The sequence below is a fragment of the Pomacea canaliculata genome, linkage group LG3 (genome assembly GCF_003073045.1).
Source record: "Pomacea canaliculata isolate SZHN2017 linkage group LG3, ASM307304v1, whole genome shotgun sequence".
NCBI classification, from domain to species: Eukaryota; Metazoa; Mollusca; class Gastropoda; order Architaenioglossa; family Ampullariidae; genus Pomacea; species Pomacea canaliculata.
Window position 1 is genome coordinate 31,072,129 of NC_037592.1, and position 17,238 is coordinate 31,089,366.

Below are 17,238 nucleotides of genomic sequence, written 5' to 3' on the forward strand. Positions count from 1 at the left end.
AAACACAAAAGGACTGGCCAACAATTAACATAGTTAATGTCACAACTTGTAAACTTGATGATGATGATGATGATTTCGCAGTAGAAGAACAGTCGAATAATACAACGGTAGAATAAATGATGAACGGGGTACAGCAGAATTAGTAGAACATTAGGATCAGGTAGAGTAGAGCAGTGGAAATAAAAGTCTTGTATGGTGCTATTATACAATTTATTTAAAATGTTCATGTAATTATTTTAATGCTAATCCTTCTGTATTTGTGTATTTTACCCCTATCATCTTGTTTATAGAAAACATTAAATCTTTCGACTAGTTATCGGGATACTTGTTAGAACTTTATTAAAAAGTGGGTGTAATAATCTCGCAAAGGTAAGATTCTTGTGTGTCCGTCCGTCCGTCCGTCCGTCCGTCCGTTAGACTACAGAGCTGGATGCTTTCCCTTGATACAGCTCGGCGTAAAAAAAAAACTCCCATCCCCTTCAGCCTTTCATTCTCTTACTTTCTTCTTGACATAACAACAACATCAGGACAAAAGTCAGGTTTACAGATGAAATCTTTTATTTCTTAATGCACTTTGCTCCATTACTGAATTCAAAAGCATTTGAAACAGTTTCACATAAAATACAATTATGTAATGTAATAATTCTTAAATGGCCCTGCTAAAGTAAAAGTTTCATAATTCTCTGAGAAAACGATTCTTGAATTGAGAAATAAAGGCTAGACAAAGTGGAAATAGTTTTATGGACTTAAAGATTATGTAAATTCCGTCACTATACCAGAAGATATACATACTTAACCTTTCTGGATGAAAAGGAACAGATTATTGTATTTATGAAATATCTTATACACAGACACAGACAAAATATTCTTGGTAATCCTGGGCCTGATGTCATTAAGATTGAAGTGTTCTGTTGGGCTAGTGTACTCAACAATGGCGGCAATGATGTAACAGGATTTCTTAGTCCGTTTGATCACTGTTTCAAATACAGTAATTGCAAAGTATGTTGTGTAGTGCACAAAAACCTGTAAAAGTAAAATATAACTATAACTGCAACACGTTTAAATGCACACTAGTTTGTCTTCTTCTGTCTACAGCAGCAGGAGAAAGGTAATTTTGACAATTATGTTTTAGCAAATGAAAACAACTTTTTTGCCTCTTTTTCAGAATAAAGAGGAATTATGCACTTTTGTTTCCTTGCTGCCATTGTCTCGACAATCAAAACCACTGTGGAGCTTGACATGTCACCAAGTCAACGTCTACGCATGACAACGTCTCAGAATGAAGACAAAAATGAACATCAAGATGAAAGAAAAACAACAAGGTTTTACTTGTCCATGGCAGCCTACCCCAGGCTGCCTTGACTTATAAACGATTTCTATGGTAAATTGTTGTTGCTTTCGTCACATGAATGTCATACTTCAATTCTGAAAATAGATAAAAAGAAAGTTTGTTTAATTCCAAGAAGAGTACAAAATCCCTCAGACCATAGAGGGATCAGAGTAAAACAGATTTTAAAAAATAATCATTTATCGATGACAAACATTCTTTTTTTGTAAACGTCTCTTCATTCAATATTACTTTATATGGAAGTACTTTCATTCTGAATTAGGTAAGTTTTCAAGACGTACGTGCATTGAATAAAACGGAATAAATGATTCAGAGAATGTAACTTGAAAAATGTCAGTCGTCCACTCAGTGGACTAAAACAGAAAAAATGATAAAGAAATAGCAAGGAAATTCCTTCAAAAATTACATAGAAAATTCCCCGAGATTCCTAAACCACACACACACAAAAATAATCTAGTGAGAATTTCTCAAAAAGTGAGATGTTCTAAAACATACATTTACCCGAACAGCGTGGTTTTACTTCTTAGGCTTTTTCTTCAGGAAGGAACAGTTCTGGTAGTTCTCTACACGATCACAGACAGACGTGGTCTGTGTATCTTTAGGCACGTAGTAAACAGTCTTCTGGTTGTCTGAAAAAAATAATGTTTTGTTATTTTCAAAATTTCGAAATTTCAAGTAAAATGTGTCATAATGATAAATACTTTCGTGCTAACTAGAAGATTGTATTAATTAACACTTCGACATTTTCGGCTCACACATTCATCACGAATTTGTTTCCTAATAGTAAATTTTTTTAAACCAACCAGGATTGTAATAATCAGCGATGGTGATTGGAATCTCCTTGATTTTCACAGTGATCCCATTTGTCTCGATCATTGGAAGGACTAATGTCCTCGTCTCTGGCCCCAGCTGCAAAAGAAAGCAGGCATCGATACCGTTAACATAACAACACCTTTTGCCAGCTCCTACCTGAAACTTAGCTTTAAAATAGCCTGTACATTGACAAAAAGTGTTCTCACCATTACAGAGTGCTCTTAAAGACTTCAAACTGTTTTCTATTTACGTTTCTCAAAAACCTTTAGTAGTCTGAAGTGTTTCTGGACAATGTCCGTGTGTTTCGTGTGATGATTGCGCCTAAGACAGTGTGGTCGCTGTAAGAAGAATTTGCTAATATTATTCTGCTTAGGCTGATGTTCATGTTTGTGTGCAATGCATGTGTACTTGCTTTTAAGACACTGTTAAACTAAAACAAAAAAAGGTTGGTCAACGTTAGCTGAGTGTACATGCAGTACTTTGTGTAACAACCTGGTAATATAAAAGTATTTTCTCACCTCTTCATAGTAATAAGTGACCTTTTGGTCACCCTCTTCCTCCATCTGAGAGCCGATGACACTGTAGTCTGGACTCTCTTTGTCCACAGAGTAGCCGTAGGAAGACCCACCGACACCAGCGTCATGCCGCCAACCTGGCCGTCGATCCTACTGAACTCCACCGTCAGGATGAACGATTTGTCATCGATTAGCTCCACCCGGTAATTCAGACTGAGCTTATCGGAGTCTATCCTGTTACCCACGTTATAGTTCAGGTTCACCTGTAACAAAAATTGAAATTAAGACTTACATTTAAAAATTATTGCCGATGAAACTGTTCGCTAGAAAATAAAATCGAGATGAATATACCTGACAAGACAGCCCGCTTGTAGGTAGACCAGTTATTTACTGATTGGTGTGAAACTTAGAACATGATGTCATGAAAATATATAAACTATTATCGTACCGTGGTGTCCCGTCTTGACATGTAAGCTATAGCAAGTAGATGAAGAATATTCATCATATGCATATTTTTGCAAAAAGTAATATAAGTGATAAAATGGAGAAATATTGACATCTGGTTTAAATATACCCTTCCATACTGTGAAGAAACTAAATATTTTGTGCGTAGTATTCAATTAATCTATGTTTTTATTCTCACCGCGGCTACGGCGATTCCAGAAAAGTTGCCATTAGTTCTCGCCAGAATTTCGACTGATGAAGGAATATCATTTCCCTGAAAGAGAACGAAAAATCTGAAGAATATCCGGAGAGAAAGATAAAGTCGTTTGTTTGTCATCAGCAAAAAGAAACAAATTGAGTTTAAAATGACGAACATGTCAAAGTAATTTTAATTCACATCAGACCAAGTGAAGTCTTCACCACTCACATCGAGGAACCCACATGCCACACAGCAAACAAACACACATAGGCACACGTACACGCACATACACACACACTGATGCCCTCGCTACAGCCTTAAACACTGGCAGTCAACCATGTCCGATGTTTCTATAATTTTATTCTTACCGTGATCGGGATCTCGATTTGCTGTAGCAAGATTCTGGTGGAGTCGTCAATAGTCACGTTAGCTCTATGACGACGTCCACCGGAAGTCCAGCCCACCGTCACCGTGACAGGAGCGGATGTAGGAGAGTACAACACGGCCGCCATATTTGAGAGGGCTTGCAGAGCAATCACTGTGTCCTGTCAATAATTGTAAACTTCTTTTAAGCGTTTCGATCAAGCAGAATCCATTTTAGATAAACGACATAACAGACAATATAACACAAAGACGTTGGGCTATATTCATCGTTATTGTCAACTAATTCCTCAAGTGGAACAATCGTCGCGACTGTTACAGCGACCAGCGCCATTACTTCGTCATCATGCACAAGAGAAACATCGGGGAGAAAACTCCAGGCACGTGAACTCTGTGCAGCACCCAGAATCCCTTTACCTGTGTGGATATGAAGCCGCCCTGGGAACCCCGCTGTGACGTCAACCACCGTACGATTGGCAGAGATTTTGATATGTCGTTACGTAGTTGGTACGTCAGCAGAGCATATGACGTCATCTCCACGTTGACAGCGTCTGTATCGCGTTGCCAAGAATAGTACGTCTGCTGGACAGCAGGCTTGGGGCGCTCCCAGTGCGTCGTCAGGGACTCTAAATAAAAAGAGAAACATAGACTTTAGTGAACTGCAGGTAACAACTTTCACAGTTTGGTAAGTAACCCACATCAGACTATGCCAAGTCGTCAGGTCTGTATTAGTCCGTCAGTCTGCTTGTCTTGCTCGTCCCTTACTATGCCTCTCTTTGCGTGACTTACAAAATAAAACTCGCTTTAAATCGTAGAACTTTTTTTTCCTCTGTCCGTGTTCGTTGAGCTTTTCATCATGCGAACGAATATGATTGATGTAAACTTTACTTTTTAAAATCTCACCCTGATGCAAGATTGTGTTTCGTAGCTAAAATGAATATCCACACACACGCGCGCGCGCACGCACCATATGAGCATCCTAAAGTCCGAACTAGTAGGTAATCTTATTTCTCTCTAATGATGCAATAATTCTGTCCGACGAGTGAGTACCTGTAATTGCCCGTTGCTCCAAAAGGCGCAAGGCATTGTCCTTCTGTGGGCTGTTGGCCAGGTGCAGGGCGTAGGTGACAATGGCGAGCTCATACGGGTCAGTCAGCTGGTTAAGCTCGTTTTCCAGGTACAGTTGGGCCTTTGAGATGGAGCTGCTCACCTGCCAGGTAAACGACGTATCAGCGATATCGCTACGTTTATAGTTCGGGGAGAACTACATTCACACAGCACTCACTTTTCTCAGTTTAAACACACGATACCCACACTCACTACAACACAAACACGCATCTAGAAAATTAACCAGGTGATCCCAAGCTAGTGGCTAGCAACAGAAAAGAACTGAGGAGATGAAATAAGATTACATAAGTACTTACCATACCATCCGTGTCGAGGTTCAGCGGCGATTGAAGCGCCTCCAGCAGCGTGATCATTACGTAGGCTGTCAAGGCCACACCGGTGCCCGACCCTCCCTGTGCACGTGCAGCCAGAAACAGTTTTAATTAAATCTTGCCTTAAGTAATTGGCGTAACGCTTCCGTCACCAGTGCAAGAAAAAAAAACAATAAAGTTTCAGATTTCGAGCATAGGCTTGTGCCTGTGCAAATACGTATACAAACAATGTTTCTTCTTTTGCATGCAAACATGATCAACATAGTCTCTTACACTCTCTCTCTCTTTCATAAATATATCACCTGTAGGCTCTTGCTGAAGACAACGCCAGGCTCGGGGAAGGTTCCGTTTTTGTTTTGAATGGAGGCTATCCATGAGATGGATTTTTTTATTATTTGGGGATCAATGGCAATGATATCTGATCCCAGATGAGTGGACTGGGCGAAGCACTTTGTGACGAACGCGGTCAACCTGTAACAGTTGTGACGTGAGAACGTGAGTGGCGTGACGGAGTGTCAACAACAACGACAACTGGAATCTGTTGCAGAAGGAGGAGCAGCGTGTTGCATAGCAACTCGTCTTCAGGTGCTGACGAGGTCAGTGTTGGCTTTATATGAATTAGACTGTGTGCGCGTGTGTTTTGTGTGTGCGTGAGAGTCAGAGCGAGATAAGGAGAAAGAGAGAGGTGCTGCAATGTGGATTTACGTGTATCTACATATGCAAAACATGCAATAGCCATACATTAATTTTTTTGACTGTCTTAGAGTAAAATTATAGTTTAAACCAGATTTTTTTTCAGATGACTTAGAATATGGCGTGTTATGCTTTATATAGGCTATAACCTATACTTGATTGTGCTGCACATATGTGTGCTCTGGAAGTCAGAGACACTGTTCGTGAGTCGTTGATGAATTTCATTAAGTTCTGACACTGACAAACAAGACTCAAGCAGCTTTTATCAACAGACAAAAAAGAATCTAGTGGTTCTATTGAATCAAGAGATGAGTACACACCACATACTACCAGACTTCCCCCCGCTCTCTCCAAAGGCGCTGTATGACCCGTCCTTGTGTTGGTACGTGAGTTCTCTTTGGTAACCTGCAAATGTAAAAAAAAATCATTTATTTAAGATAAAATACATATCTGACTTGATATGACTGCTTCAGTGATGCATGGTGCTCTTTTTTTTTTTTCTTTTCGTTTTCCTCTGAAGGTTTTATCTGCATCATGACCAGCCTTCTTCGGAATCATCCGCCATGCCTTCCAGTTACATTCACTGTCAAGAATGTCTTCAGTTTGGAGTCAATGGTGGCAAGCCAACCTTCTTCCTGTTTATGTGAGAGTGGACCAATCTGTACATAATGTGTGTCTGTAACAAAGTATCTCACCCACCTTTCAGCATATAGTCCTGAGCCTTGGCAGCCAGTTCCGGTGTGTAGGTGTTCGTGCGCTTGAAATACAAATGATAAAGACGTTGGGCGCGAAGTAGATCATGTTCTGCTCGCCACAGCCGTACGGCATGCGCAGAAGGTCGCCTATGTTCTCCATGACAGGTCCCAACAAGTCACCTGCAATACGATGTGACATCACAGTATCTAGTACAAACTCCACTCACCATTCTTTGACACACTGGACTGCCATGACACAAAGACTTCTTCTACACCAATCTCTAAAACGGTTTTATAACGGAGTGAAAAAACCACAAATGAGCGCTAATTCTAGAAGGACGATGCTAGTTTATGATCCAAAGTAAACCCCTGTTATGTTTTAAATGTTTTTATTATTGATACATACCAGCTATTGCGACAGAGATGTGTTGTGAGCCCTGCACTACGCCACTAGGGAAGGTGATGTTGGCGATATGTGAGAACAGGACGCCCGGCCTCACGTCCAGAATTATGGACTCTGCCTCGGACTTCGGAGTACCCTCCGGCTGCAACACAAAGAACTTCATCACCTTGGCCTCTGACATCGAACTTATAGTGAGGAACTTCATCACAGGATGTTCGTAACAAGTTCATCACAAGTTCGTAATTCCTGGCATATCAAAATAAGTTTGAAAACAGGTATACAAATGTTATTTAAAACCATTTATAGTAACGCTAACCTTGACAAGAAGCATTTGCTCTACACCGTCTCCAGGGACTGAGGGTGTTGTGAGGTTGACCCGGATGGGCAATGACCCCAGCTTGACCGGCGTGAAGCAGAAGTCCGTGTCGCTACCGTGTCAGGGTTCACCTGCAGTAAACAATACTTGTTAAGAAAGATGCTGGTCTGAGTACAATACTAGATGTGTAGAGTAGATATATGAGTAGATATTTTTTTATTTATATTTTTATACAGGCACTATGCGATTTCTACTGAGGGTCTACTAATCGTGTTTACATACATAAACAACACAGCTTCACAACCACTTACTGTGCCGAGGTAATGAGAGACACTGATAGACTGGCGCACTTCCTCCACCCCCTTCGGTTTTCTGTTGTTTCGTTGCAAGCGGATAACCTGTATGCCATCAGTCTTTCCCATCGTCAGGGTCATCTAAATAAAGAAAGAAGAAATGAGGACATGTTTTATTATCTAGAGAGAAACTCTTCGTTGAAAAATCTTGAAAAGAGCGTTGATTTGTTTTCTGAATTTACTGATAGTACAAAACATCTAGACCACTCTGCTAGATCACCACAGGAGTATTCAGTCCCCGAAAACAATTAACGACGCAGCACGTGTTCAGAAAAAAACACGTGACCCACGTGATCAGTCAAGAAATTTCTGAATTTAATTGGCGTATCAGACATTTGCATCTTCGTCCCCTTTAGGTTATTTGTTTGTTAGTTTATTTGTATGTTTGTCTTCAACACTTTTGACTCCAAACTTTTTTGTTTTGAATTGTTAATGTAATTTTTAACGATATTAATATAACTTTATTTAATGGTCATGGCCTAAGTGACACGGGTAAAAGAAAAGATTTTTACTTTCTTAGACAGCAGAGTTAAGCATTAATTATTTTATAACTCATTTAAGAGGAAAAAAAACTGAAAAAATTGTTTGAGCAGCCTGAGGTTTTGAAGTTTGGTCGGCAGGACAAAATTCAAATAAAAATGCTGTTGCAGTGTTGTTTGAGAACAACTTTGAATATAAACTACATAATGTAATAAGAGATCCTAATGGGTGTTTTCCATTCTAGATATGAAAATTTTAAATAAACGTTTGACATTAACAAACCGATATGTGCCCAGGGTGGAGATAACCCGGAATTTTTTTTTTACCATGTTTTTTACAGAATGGGAAGATAGAAAATGATTATGTTATAGCCGCGAGGGGACTAGAACTGACCACTAAATAGACAACCAGATGTTAAAAACTATGCCAGCATTAACAATGGGCCTCGAACTCGTAAGACAATTACAGGGTCATGGTAAAGTCTGAGTTTGTAAATATATGGCGATAATTATATCGTGATAAGTGTGCCTATACCTGGCGCGAGTACTCAGAAAGAAAGAAGTTTAAACTATTTCTTAATTTCAGCTGAATCGTGTAAACATAGTAAACGAAAAAAAAAACTGTCGAGATGTGATGAAACATTACAAAAAAATTATTAGTAAGTGAATTCCAAAGTGTAGCAAAGAATTTCTTATGGAAATGGCAATATTATTAAAGGCAGAAAGTTATATTTATTAAGAAATGGTTGCATCAACTCACCTTCAATGCAGTTTCGTAATAGTTGAAGGCAAAGGCCTTCATACAGATGTCCTCCCCACGGATCACCGAGTAAGGCATGTTCAAGGTGACAAACAGTGGCAGGAAGGTTGTGATCTGTAGGACAGTACAGGTTGTCCAAATGCTCAGTTCACAGTGAACTACAGTCACATAAACTCTTATTTTACAAAGACGCAGAAAACCTTCATAACTACATCCTGCTGATGCAAAGGCCACGCGAACAGGACTAAATGTAACAAAGTGTAGGACTGGAATTGATAGTATTAAATCATTGAAATTTTCATTGCCTATGTAACCAAACCTCAGCGTGGTTATAACGATGAACCACTACTTTAAAATCCTATACTGTTTCATTAGGAGATATGTTGTACAGTTACTTTAACTTCGCTGAGTTTTATTTGTTATTATTCGTAGTCTCTCTTTCCCCCTTCACGTGTGTTATTATTGTTGACAGTTTTGTTTGTTTTGTTGTTGGTTTTTTTGGAAAGAGGGGTGGGGTTGAGCGACTATTTCGGTATAAATCGCCCTGTATAGTGCTTGAACTATCGCGTCTAGCTAGATGAAGCATATTTGTAAACATCTTGCGTCTTTTTGTTCAAAAATGTCTCGGGTCAGTAATGTCCACAGAGACCCATACCCCACGTTCAACCGATCACTAACCTCAGCAGGCTTGGGTGTGACCGACAGCCCATAAAGAGGGTGGACTGCGATGGCAGTCGTCAGCCAGGTAGTGATTGTATCTGGAGCGATCTCTGGTTGAATGTAAATTCCACTAGAACTGTAGAAGAAAATAATAATTATGCATAATAATGCAATAATGTGCATGCATCCAAACATGCATAGATGTACAAGAGCAGACAAACGCAAACTACAATTCATAAACAGAGTTCTATCCATGTACTTCTCTTGTCATATATTATTAAAATGAATTATTTTTAACAATTCTACATCATAATCAATGCCTTATGTTTAGAGTATTGTTATAAAATACTGCTTTATGCTCAAGAAAACAATTATATAGAGTTATTGCTTTAGGCTTGTTTACCTTTTCGTTAACATTTAAATATATTTTCTACTTTTCTTTCAACTTAAGAGAGGATTTGACTGCATGTAGTGGGGTCCACATTTGTGTTGAGTGCTCACATCAGTTCAGTCAGAAGTAAGAAGCTTACACTGATCGTATCTGCACAGTGGTTGGTGAACGAACTCCGGTGTATAACGTGCTTGCTTTCGACGCTAGGTGTGCGAGGCCTGGTGTATTGCGATCTATGACCTATGACCTCCATGACAGAACCTTACCTGATGATGATTGTCTTGAAGAGCCAAGTCTCGGGGAAGTTTTTACGCACACGAGCAACAGGCTCCGAAGTCATGGCGCGTTGAGCCTGAGGCGCCGGCTGAGCGAAGTTAAAACGTTCAAAGGGAACTGCATGCAAGTGGTACCGGCAGCAAAAGAAGACAATTTTAAATTGTGACAGCTCAACGGTCTCATTCGCTAACTTAACGTTAGAGGAACAATCGCAGCAACGGGTAGCATGCAGGTGTTGGAGGAAAGCCTTGCAGGAGTCTGGTCAAGTGTGAGCGTAGGTGACAAAACTGTCAGTCGCAAAAAATTACAGGTTGGGTTTGATTTATTAAAAAAAAAAATACCTGATCAAAGGTTGGGTTTATAGACGCAAAAAAATAAAAAGCCGGGGGAGGGTTGCAGTCAGATGGGTTTGAAGACATCCTAAAGTGCAGGAATTGGGAATCGGAGGTTATCACAGGTCGAGGGTTCATGCATGTGCCAAGCTATGCGTGCACCAAAGGTTTGTTCGCTAATAGGGAAGAGAAGTTTACTTCTTTGTTAACATTAGGAAGCACGAGTAGGAGGTGTCAGAAGATGCTAACACTGACATTCACTTCAGGATGCGGAAGCGTCTTTGGTTTAAAATAAATATCAAAAACTTGCGAAGAAAATAAACAGGTATCTGTGATATCTCTGTAATATATAACAAAATAAATACCCGGCTTTTTTCATGGATTGACTTCTGCAACAAATTGTTCCAAGGGACGTCAAGCCGCACATTTTTTTTATCATGCTGGAAGTAGAGTTGCTTCCCTTTGTCCACTGTGGTGTCAGAGGATCGGGTTAAGAATTCGGGCAACTGCAAGTTTGTGTCATGTTTCCATCTACCACTTTATTTCATTCAAGTTTTTTAAAGCCATAAAATGGCGCCAGTGTAAAAAAAAAATCCATGGAACATTTTTTTGAGAATGTGATGGACCGCTGCTGGTAGCTCAAGACCTTTACGTTTGAAATTTTTGTTTAGACGTACGCATTATTTTCCCGATATTCCGTGGCTGACTGGCCGATATTGTGAGCTGTTCGGCTGCAAAGTCCACGGGTTTTTATGAGAGTCATACTACATAAAAATTTTCTAGTGTACGATCTGTTAGACCAAATTTTACTCGTGTAAAATGTGGTTAGGGGAGGTGAGGTAAGTTTTCAACGAGACGGATTTTGTGTCACGACTTTAAAACCATAATGGCTTTGTATACTGATGTGAGCAGTCTACACATATTGTCTGTTCTGTTTAGTTTTACCGAGCAGAAACGCCATTTACTAAAGTCCTGGGGCCAGTTGCACAACACATTTCTAATTTAAACATTTTTAATCATTTTTAAACACAGTCCACAACAATTTTAGAACATTTTTAAAACTAAAACTGTTTTAAATAAGATAAAACTGTCAGCTTGTTCCCTTCATCTCTTACTTCGTAAGCGCTTGTGCAACGCATTTAAATGGCAGTGAAGAGTTTATTAAAAAGGTTTTTAATTTTCCTTTTTTAAAACAAAGTTTTAGAAACGTTGTGCAGCTAGCCCTGATGACTTGCCTCAACAATAATCAGGAAAAGCTTCTTGCTTTTCAACTGTTTGGGTGTTTCATGGAGAAGGACGTTAATAATAATAAAGAAGGATATCTTAGACATACCCGACAATGACCATAGACCAAAGCCATGTTTCTGGAAAATTTTTGCGGATTCTTTCCACAGGCGAGTCAGGAGAAGCAGGAGGGGATGCAAAATCTGCAGCTTCTGCCATACCTCCTCTTACATTAGAAGCGAACCGAAAAACCGGATCTGTAACATTGGTAAGAATTTTTTTTTTTTTGTGGAAGACCATTGAGTCCCTTTGGATCCTCGAAATCGGAGAAACTCAAACTGAAGATAAATGTGAGAGCCAGGCAACTGCTCCATGAAAGATATGCAAGAAAGGAATGAGTGTAGTCCTTGTAAAGGTGGGCAGCACAATGAGTATCGATAGTCCTTTTTTTTTTTTTTTTTTTTTTTTTTCTCGTGCCTTCTAAATCACATGATAAGCAAAGTACGCCATTGCTTATACTAACACATGGGGATAGCAAAATTATTAATTATGAATGAAAGAAGATGCTGTAATGAACACAATTCATGAAATCTTTAAAAAAATTAATTTTAATAAACTATTGTATACAGCTGAGAGAGAGAAAAGTGAAATAAAAACAGGAAAACAGTGACTAACTGTAAATGTCCCACTTCTGTTTCGGGTTAAAGTTTATGTCCTTCAGAACACAAACAACAGGCTCCAGAACGATGTCGAATTTAGTCATAAGAGCGGGTTGAGTTAAAATAAACGGATGACTTTCGCAAGGTACTTGATGTGATACCAGCAAAACGAAAAACTTCAACATGGGGGCAGTTCAACGATCTGGATTCGCTGTTCGTCAGAGGAACAGGTAACATACAGGTGTTGGTGGAAGCCTTGCAGGAGTTAGGTCAGGTGTGAACATAAGAGACCTAATATTTAATTAATACTAGAAGGCGCTAGTATGAAGTATTCGATTATGCTAAAACTGACAATCCCTACAGATGGGGAGGTGCCTTAACAAATTCCGAAAACTTGAGTGGAAAATAAAAACTTGAGTGGAAAATAAAGGGAAATGTAATTAGTGGCGAAGAAACAAGGGGGCAAGGGGGGGGGGAGCAAAAAATATACTGAGAGGACAAGAATGTGAATGTCGCTCACTGTCAAAATAGAGTTTGCTCCCCAACTTCCTACACCAAGTGATTATGCACACAGCGCAAAGAGAAAGACATTAACTCTTCGTGCCTGCTACATAAGATGAGGTGAACAAGTTTAGGAAATGATGGGTTGAAAAAGGAAACGTTAGAAACGTGAGATAAACAGATTCGCGCCTTCGAAAAAAAAACTACCTCACTGATATCTAATGGAACCTGAACCAATCTGCTTCCCGTCTGCCAAGCTGCTCTAGGAATTTGAACGAACACTTAAAAGAGTGCAACCGCAGTTTCTTTCCATACAGTATGCATGATATATCTTTGCTTTCTCGTTTCGCAGCTTTTATTTTTGAGCATCCAAGGCTTTACCTGCGAAATTAATCTTTCAGCTTGTTTAAATGTGTGATCCTGTTTCTTCCTTCTTAGGTAAATCTGTGATAAGCTTTCCACGCGATCTGAAGGATAATGAGTCACGACTGAAAAACTCCAATGGCGTGGAATACTGATGTGAGCAGTCTACACCATGTCCTATAGTTTTGTCCAAGGGAAATACCATTCGCTAGAGTCTTGACTGCATGCCTCAACGATTAACAGCAACTTCCATCGCCTTCTGGTTTTTCAATTTTGTGAAGCGCTTTTTTTTAAAATAATAACCCAGAAGTTTCTAGACATACCCAACAACGACCACAGACCACAGCCATGTTTCTGGAAAATTTTTGCGAATTCTTTCCACGGGAGAGCCAAGAGCAGCAGGAGGTTGTGCACCGTCATCAGCAAGGCCATACGCATTTGAATAAGCCAAGTAGGGATCTGCAACATCGGTAAGATGCTTCTGTGGAAACCGAAGCCCCAAGTTCACAAGGGCATGCTTTCATGTAAAACGATTCAAACACGGATTTTAAGTGAGGCTTCATCACCCTCATGCGGTAGGATGAAAGAATATAAACAGGGTACAGCGAAATATAAAACTGTCCAACAGCATGACAAAGATAGGTGAAGAATTTTGTAATCTAGCAGGTATTTCAGAAATTGTGTAAACTATTGAAAAAAAAAATCAAAATACAAACCACCAACGATTAAAAAAATATATAAGTATACAACAGAGAGGGAAATGTGAAGCGGGAGAAGAAAGCAACCAGTTCCTCATTATCAATGTCCCACATCCATGTTCATTGAGACCTGAGTTTATGTTCTTGTACAAACACACAATTCTCAACTGCCAGCAACACAAGATTTTTTCAATGTTCTTTCCAGTAATACTTACATCTTTCGATTGGCTTTTCATACACCAGACCATCTGTGAGTATGATCACGTTGGCGTCCTGCAATCAGAGGGAATAATTGTATTGTCAAAACTGGTTACACTTCGTCCATTTAAATTTAAGTCTATAAAGAGAACATCTTCAAGTGAAAGTGCCTAATTTTTTCAATTAAATCTGAACTTACAAAATCCAATTCCATACTTTGAATGGCATTCGCAGTATCCTATTAATGCTTTGATGATGTGCATTGTGTAGTCTGTGTAAGTTTAGTATGTTGCACGAATAAATCAACAACAAAATGTATGCTGTATAAAATAATTAACAAGAACTTTTACTACATAAAATAAACAATAACATCCTAAACTGTACAAAGGAAAATATCACAAAATAAAAAAGCACAAGTGTATGAGAGATAAAGAAACAATAACAAAATGCATAATAAAGAAAATAAAAGTACAAACATTAAAGACTTGACTAGCATCGGATCCCCTTGAAGGGTATGGCCACCCGCAGATGAACATATATCGCCAGTACCCGTAAAACCCGGAGCCGTAGTCGTAGGATACAAGCTCCTCGGTGATCTGAAAGAGTTCATCAAGTAGTCAGCTCGAATTAACTATTGTAGCTACAGAATGTCATGGACTTTAACAAAGATTAACCCGAGTTGAACCCCGAGTGAAGCTCAAAGTTAATGTTAGGGTGATATAACATGATAGAACATTAACAATGACAGAACACAAAGACAGAACATAATATTTTATTACCCGCTAGCAAAAAATCTCTTGTTATTTATTTTAATGGCTTGGGTGGGGGAAACAGAAATAGAATAACCAAAGTGACACGTCTGACATCATTAATAATTTTATCCAATTTGATGGCTTCGAGAACATGGTGATCACGTGTTATCGTTACAGTAAGTCTTGTTATGTGTCGTCGCTGGAGATAAAATTCTACACTTTTTACAAGTCAGGTGAGAAATGTCATCTTCAAAGGTATGTTTAGAGTGAATAAAGCAGAAATCTTCGCTCAGATTTGGAGCAATATGAACTAATGAACTAAACTGACACGTTTCCTCTCAAGTACATTTTAAAATGTTATTTAGTATTAAAAAAATGACTGTTCTCAACTTCCACACAAAGCATGTGTTTACCGTGTCCTGTGTGATGTCGTTTCCAGACTTGAGGAGCTGAACGCTCTTGTCTACAGACAGCAAGAAAATGGTGGTGTTGGGCTTGGCACTGATTACAAGATTGACAGTGTCTCCTGGTTTGGCCGTTTCTACAGAAAACGTGACATTTACCTGTGGAGTAACAAAGACAGAATGATACAAATGATCTACTAGCACATGACAAGTGTCAGGAGGTTTCAGTCTGAGAGAAGGTATTCGCATGAAATATCTTTCCAAATGTTTTCTACCAAATAACAATTACATACTCATCTTTATTTTCAGCATCCAAAGTGCTCATAAACTTTAGAAGATAATTCGCAAAAATGGATGGGAAGAGAAGCAAACACTTGTGCAATATGTCCTGACATTGTTACATGTTAAGATGCCAATGTTATGCTTGTTATTTGCGCATCATTAATACGTGCAATGTGAGCTCAAACTCTGTATTTTCTAGTTCCAATTGTGACTCACTGGGTTGTCCGAGGTTCCCTGGACACTGACGGACATACTGTCTGGAACTACCTCGCCATTGTCGCGGAAGTAAAAGGCTAGAAGGCGGCAGTTGGGCGCCATGACTGCTGTGAGTGTGAATGAGATGGAAACGTTTGACTTCCGGCCTCCACGGGCGAGACCACCTTGGACTCAAAAACCATCGTCCCTTTTGCGTAAACCTTTAACACAGAGGTAAAAACATTGATGACTTAGTTTAAACCTGTAAAGCAGAAATTAAAAAAGAAAACTTTTAATGTCTTTAGCGAGTCCTGCTTAAACAAAACCAGAAAATACCAAAATGTCGTGTGTGTGTTATCAAGAATGGAATAATGATAAACATATTGTTTTAATTACTCCGATTTGCCAGACTTCTGATTATCTTATTACAGAAACGATAAATGGATGATGAGGTTGCCAGTTTTTATATTACAGATTGGCTAGTACTTATTCAGAACAGATGAAAATAAATTTTAAAGTCGACATCTGCCAACTCTATCCCACTTCCTTAACCAAATATTGGTACGAAATATTGTCAGTCTTCCACAGAAAACGAAGAAATGTTTTGTTATTAAAATCTATCAAATATTATTTTAGCTCTCTTAAGCAAAAAAAAAAAAGTCGTGAGCTTTGTTTAGACACTCACCTGATATGTGATGTGCTTCACTGGCTCCGTAGTGCGAGCTGTAAACTCTACTACTTCACCCACCTTCAAAACAGAGCAGAACACATTACTTTAGCAAATTTAACTAAAATCCAAGATAACTAACACTTCTTTACCTCAATACCCTTCTCTGGAATCAATGCTGAAAAATATTTTCCTTAATACAGTGGAATTGTTGTTTAGATGGCTGACAATGTGTTTGTTTATAGTAAACACGTCTGCCTTTTCTCATCAGTTTTTTTTTTTTTTTTTCTTTTTTTTTTCTTTTTTTAGTTTTTTTTTTTTTTTTACTAATGACTACATCACTCTATTTAAGTGTATACGAGAGAGAGAGAAATTTAAGAAAACACCTACTTTCGGGTTCCGTGAAGTGAGAAGCAGTTGCAGGAAGTTGTCACTAGGAGAGTTCGACCTGGACGCTGATGAATATGCTGTTGCATTCATTACTGTGGCCTGCAGCAACACAATAGGCAGGTGAAATATCTTTTATCTGGTTATTTATATTGTGTTATGATTATTTCAATCGAACATCCACAGCAGACTAATGCAGTTTTTCAAATAGAAAGACAGCCTTTCTTTGACTGTACATTTGTAAGTGCGAGGGCGCGTCTGTCACGCGCTTCGTCTCTATTTTCTTCACCCAACGAACAGTTGATGACATTGTCAAACTCCAGTGTCTAACATAAGGCTGTTTATTGCAAGCCTGAATGTGAGCATCTACTGGTGTCATTATGTATCCACTTCGCTTACTTTAAATAATAA

The 17,238-nt window shown here is 38.9% G+C and overlaps 2 protein-coding genes across 5 annotated transcripts; both read right to left on the reverse strand.

Annotated features, from left to right (window-relative positions):
• Positions 1–540: 540 nt before the first annotated feature.
• Positions 541–7,072, reverse strand: LOC112559785 (CD109 antigen-like). 2 transcript variants are annotated; one of them, XM_025231187.1, is made up of 13 exons: positions 6,934–7,072; positions 6,532–6,707; positions 6,153–6,237; positions 5,442–5,610; positions 5,125–5,220; positions 4,751–4,910; positions 4,118–4,326; positions 3,688–3,864; positions 3,320–3,394; positions 2,680–2,939; positions 2,152–2,257; positions 1,850–1,977; positions 541–1,425 (listed from the first exon to the last, which is right to left on the reverse strand). In XM_025231187.1, exons 2-11 carry the CDS (start codon positions 6,539–6,541, stop codon positions 2,233–2,235), a joined length of 1,266 nt encoding a protein of 421 aa, XP_025086972.1. In that variant the 5' UTR covers positions 6,542–6,707; positions 6,934–7,072; the 3' UTR covers positions 541–1,425; positions 1,850–1,977; positions 2,152–2,232. The 2 variants fall into 2 exon arrangements, with proteins under 2 accessions (XP_025086972.1, XP_025086973.1); XM_025231188.1 differs by having other exon boundaries at positions 1,844–1,977.
• Positions 6,934–16,521, reverse strand: LOC112559787 (CD109 antigen-like). 3 transcript variants are annotated; one of them, XM_025231193.1, is made up of 11 exons: positions 16,459–16,521; positions 15,795–15,994; positions 15,306–15,455; positions 14,617–14,736; positions 14,158–14,215; positions 10,156–10,282; positions 9,517–9,634; positions 8,839–8,952; positions 7,558–7,680; positions 7,247–7,377; positions 6,934–7,072 (listed from the first exon to the last, which is right to left on the reverse strand). In XM_025231193.1, the coding sequence occupies exons 2-10, from the start codon at positions 15,894–15,896 to the stop codon at positions 7,267–7,269; spliced, it is 1,023 nt and encodes a 340-aa protein (XP_025086978.1). In that variant the 5' UTR covers positions 15,897–15,994; positions 16,459–16,521; the 3' UTR covers positions 6,934–7,072; positions 7,247–7,266. The 3 variants fall into 3 exon arrangements, with proteins under 3 accessions (XP_025086978.1, XP_025086976.1, XP_025086977.1); XM_025231191.1 differs by lacking the exon at positions 10,156–10,282 and adding an exon at positions 11,831–11,978; XM_025231192.1 differs by lacking the exon at positions 10,156–10,282 and adding an exon at positions 13,568–13,703.
• Between the last annotated feature and the right edge of the window lie 717 nt (positions 16,522–17,238).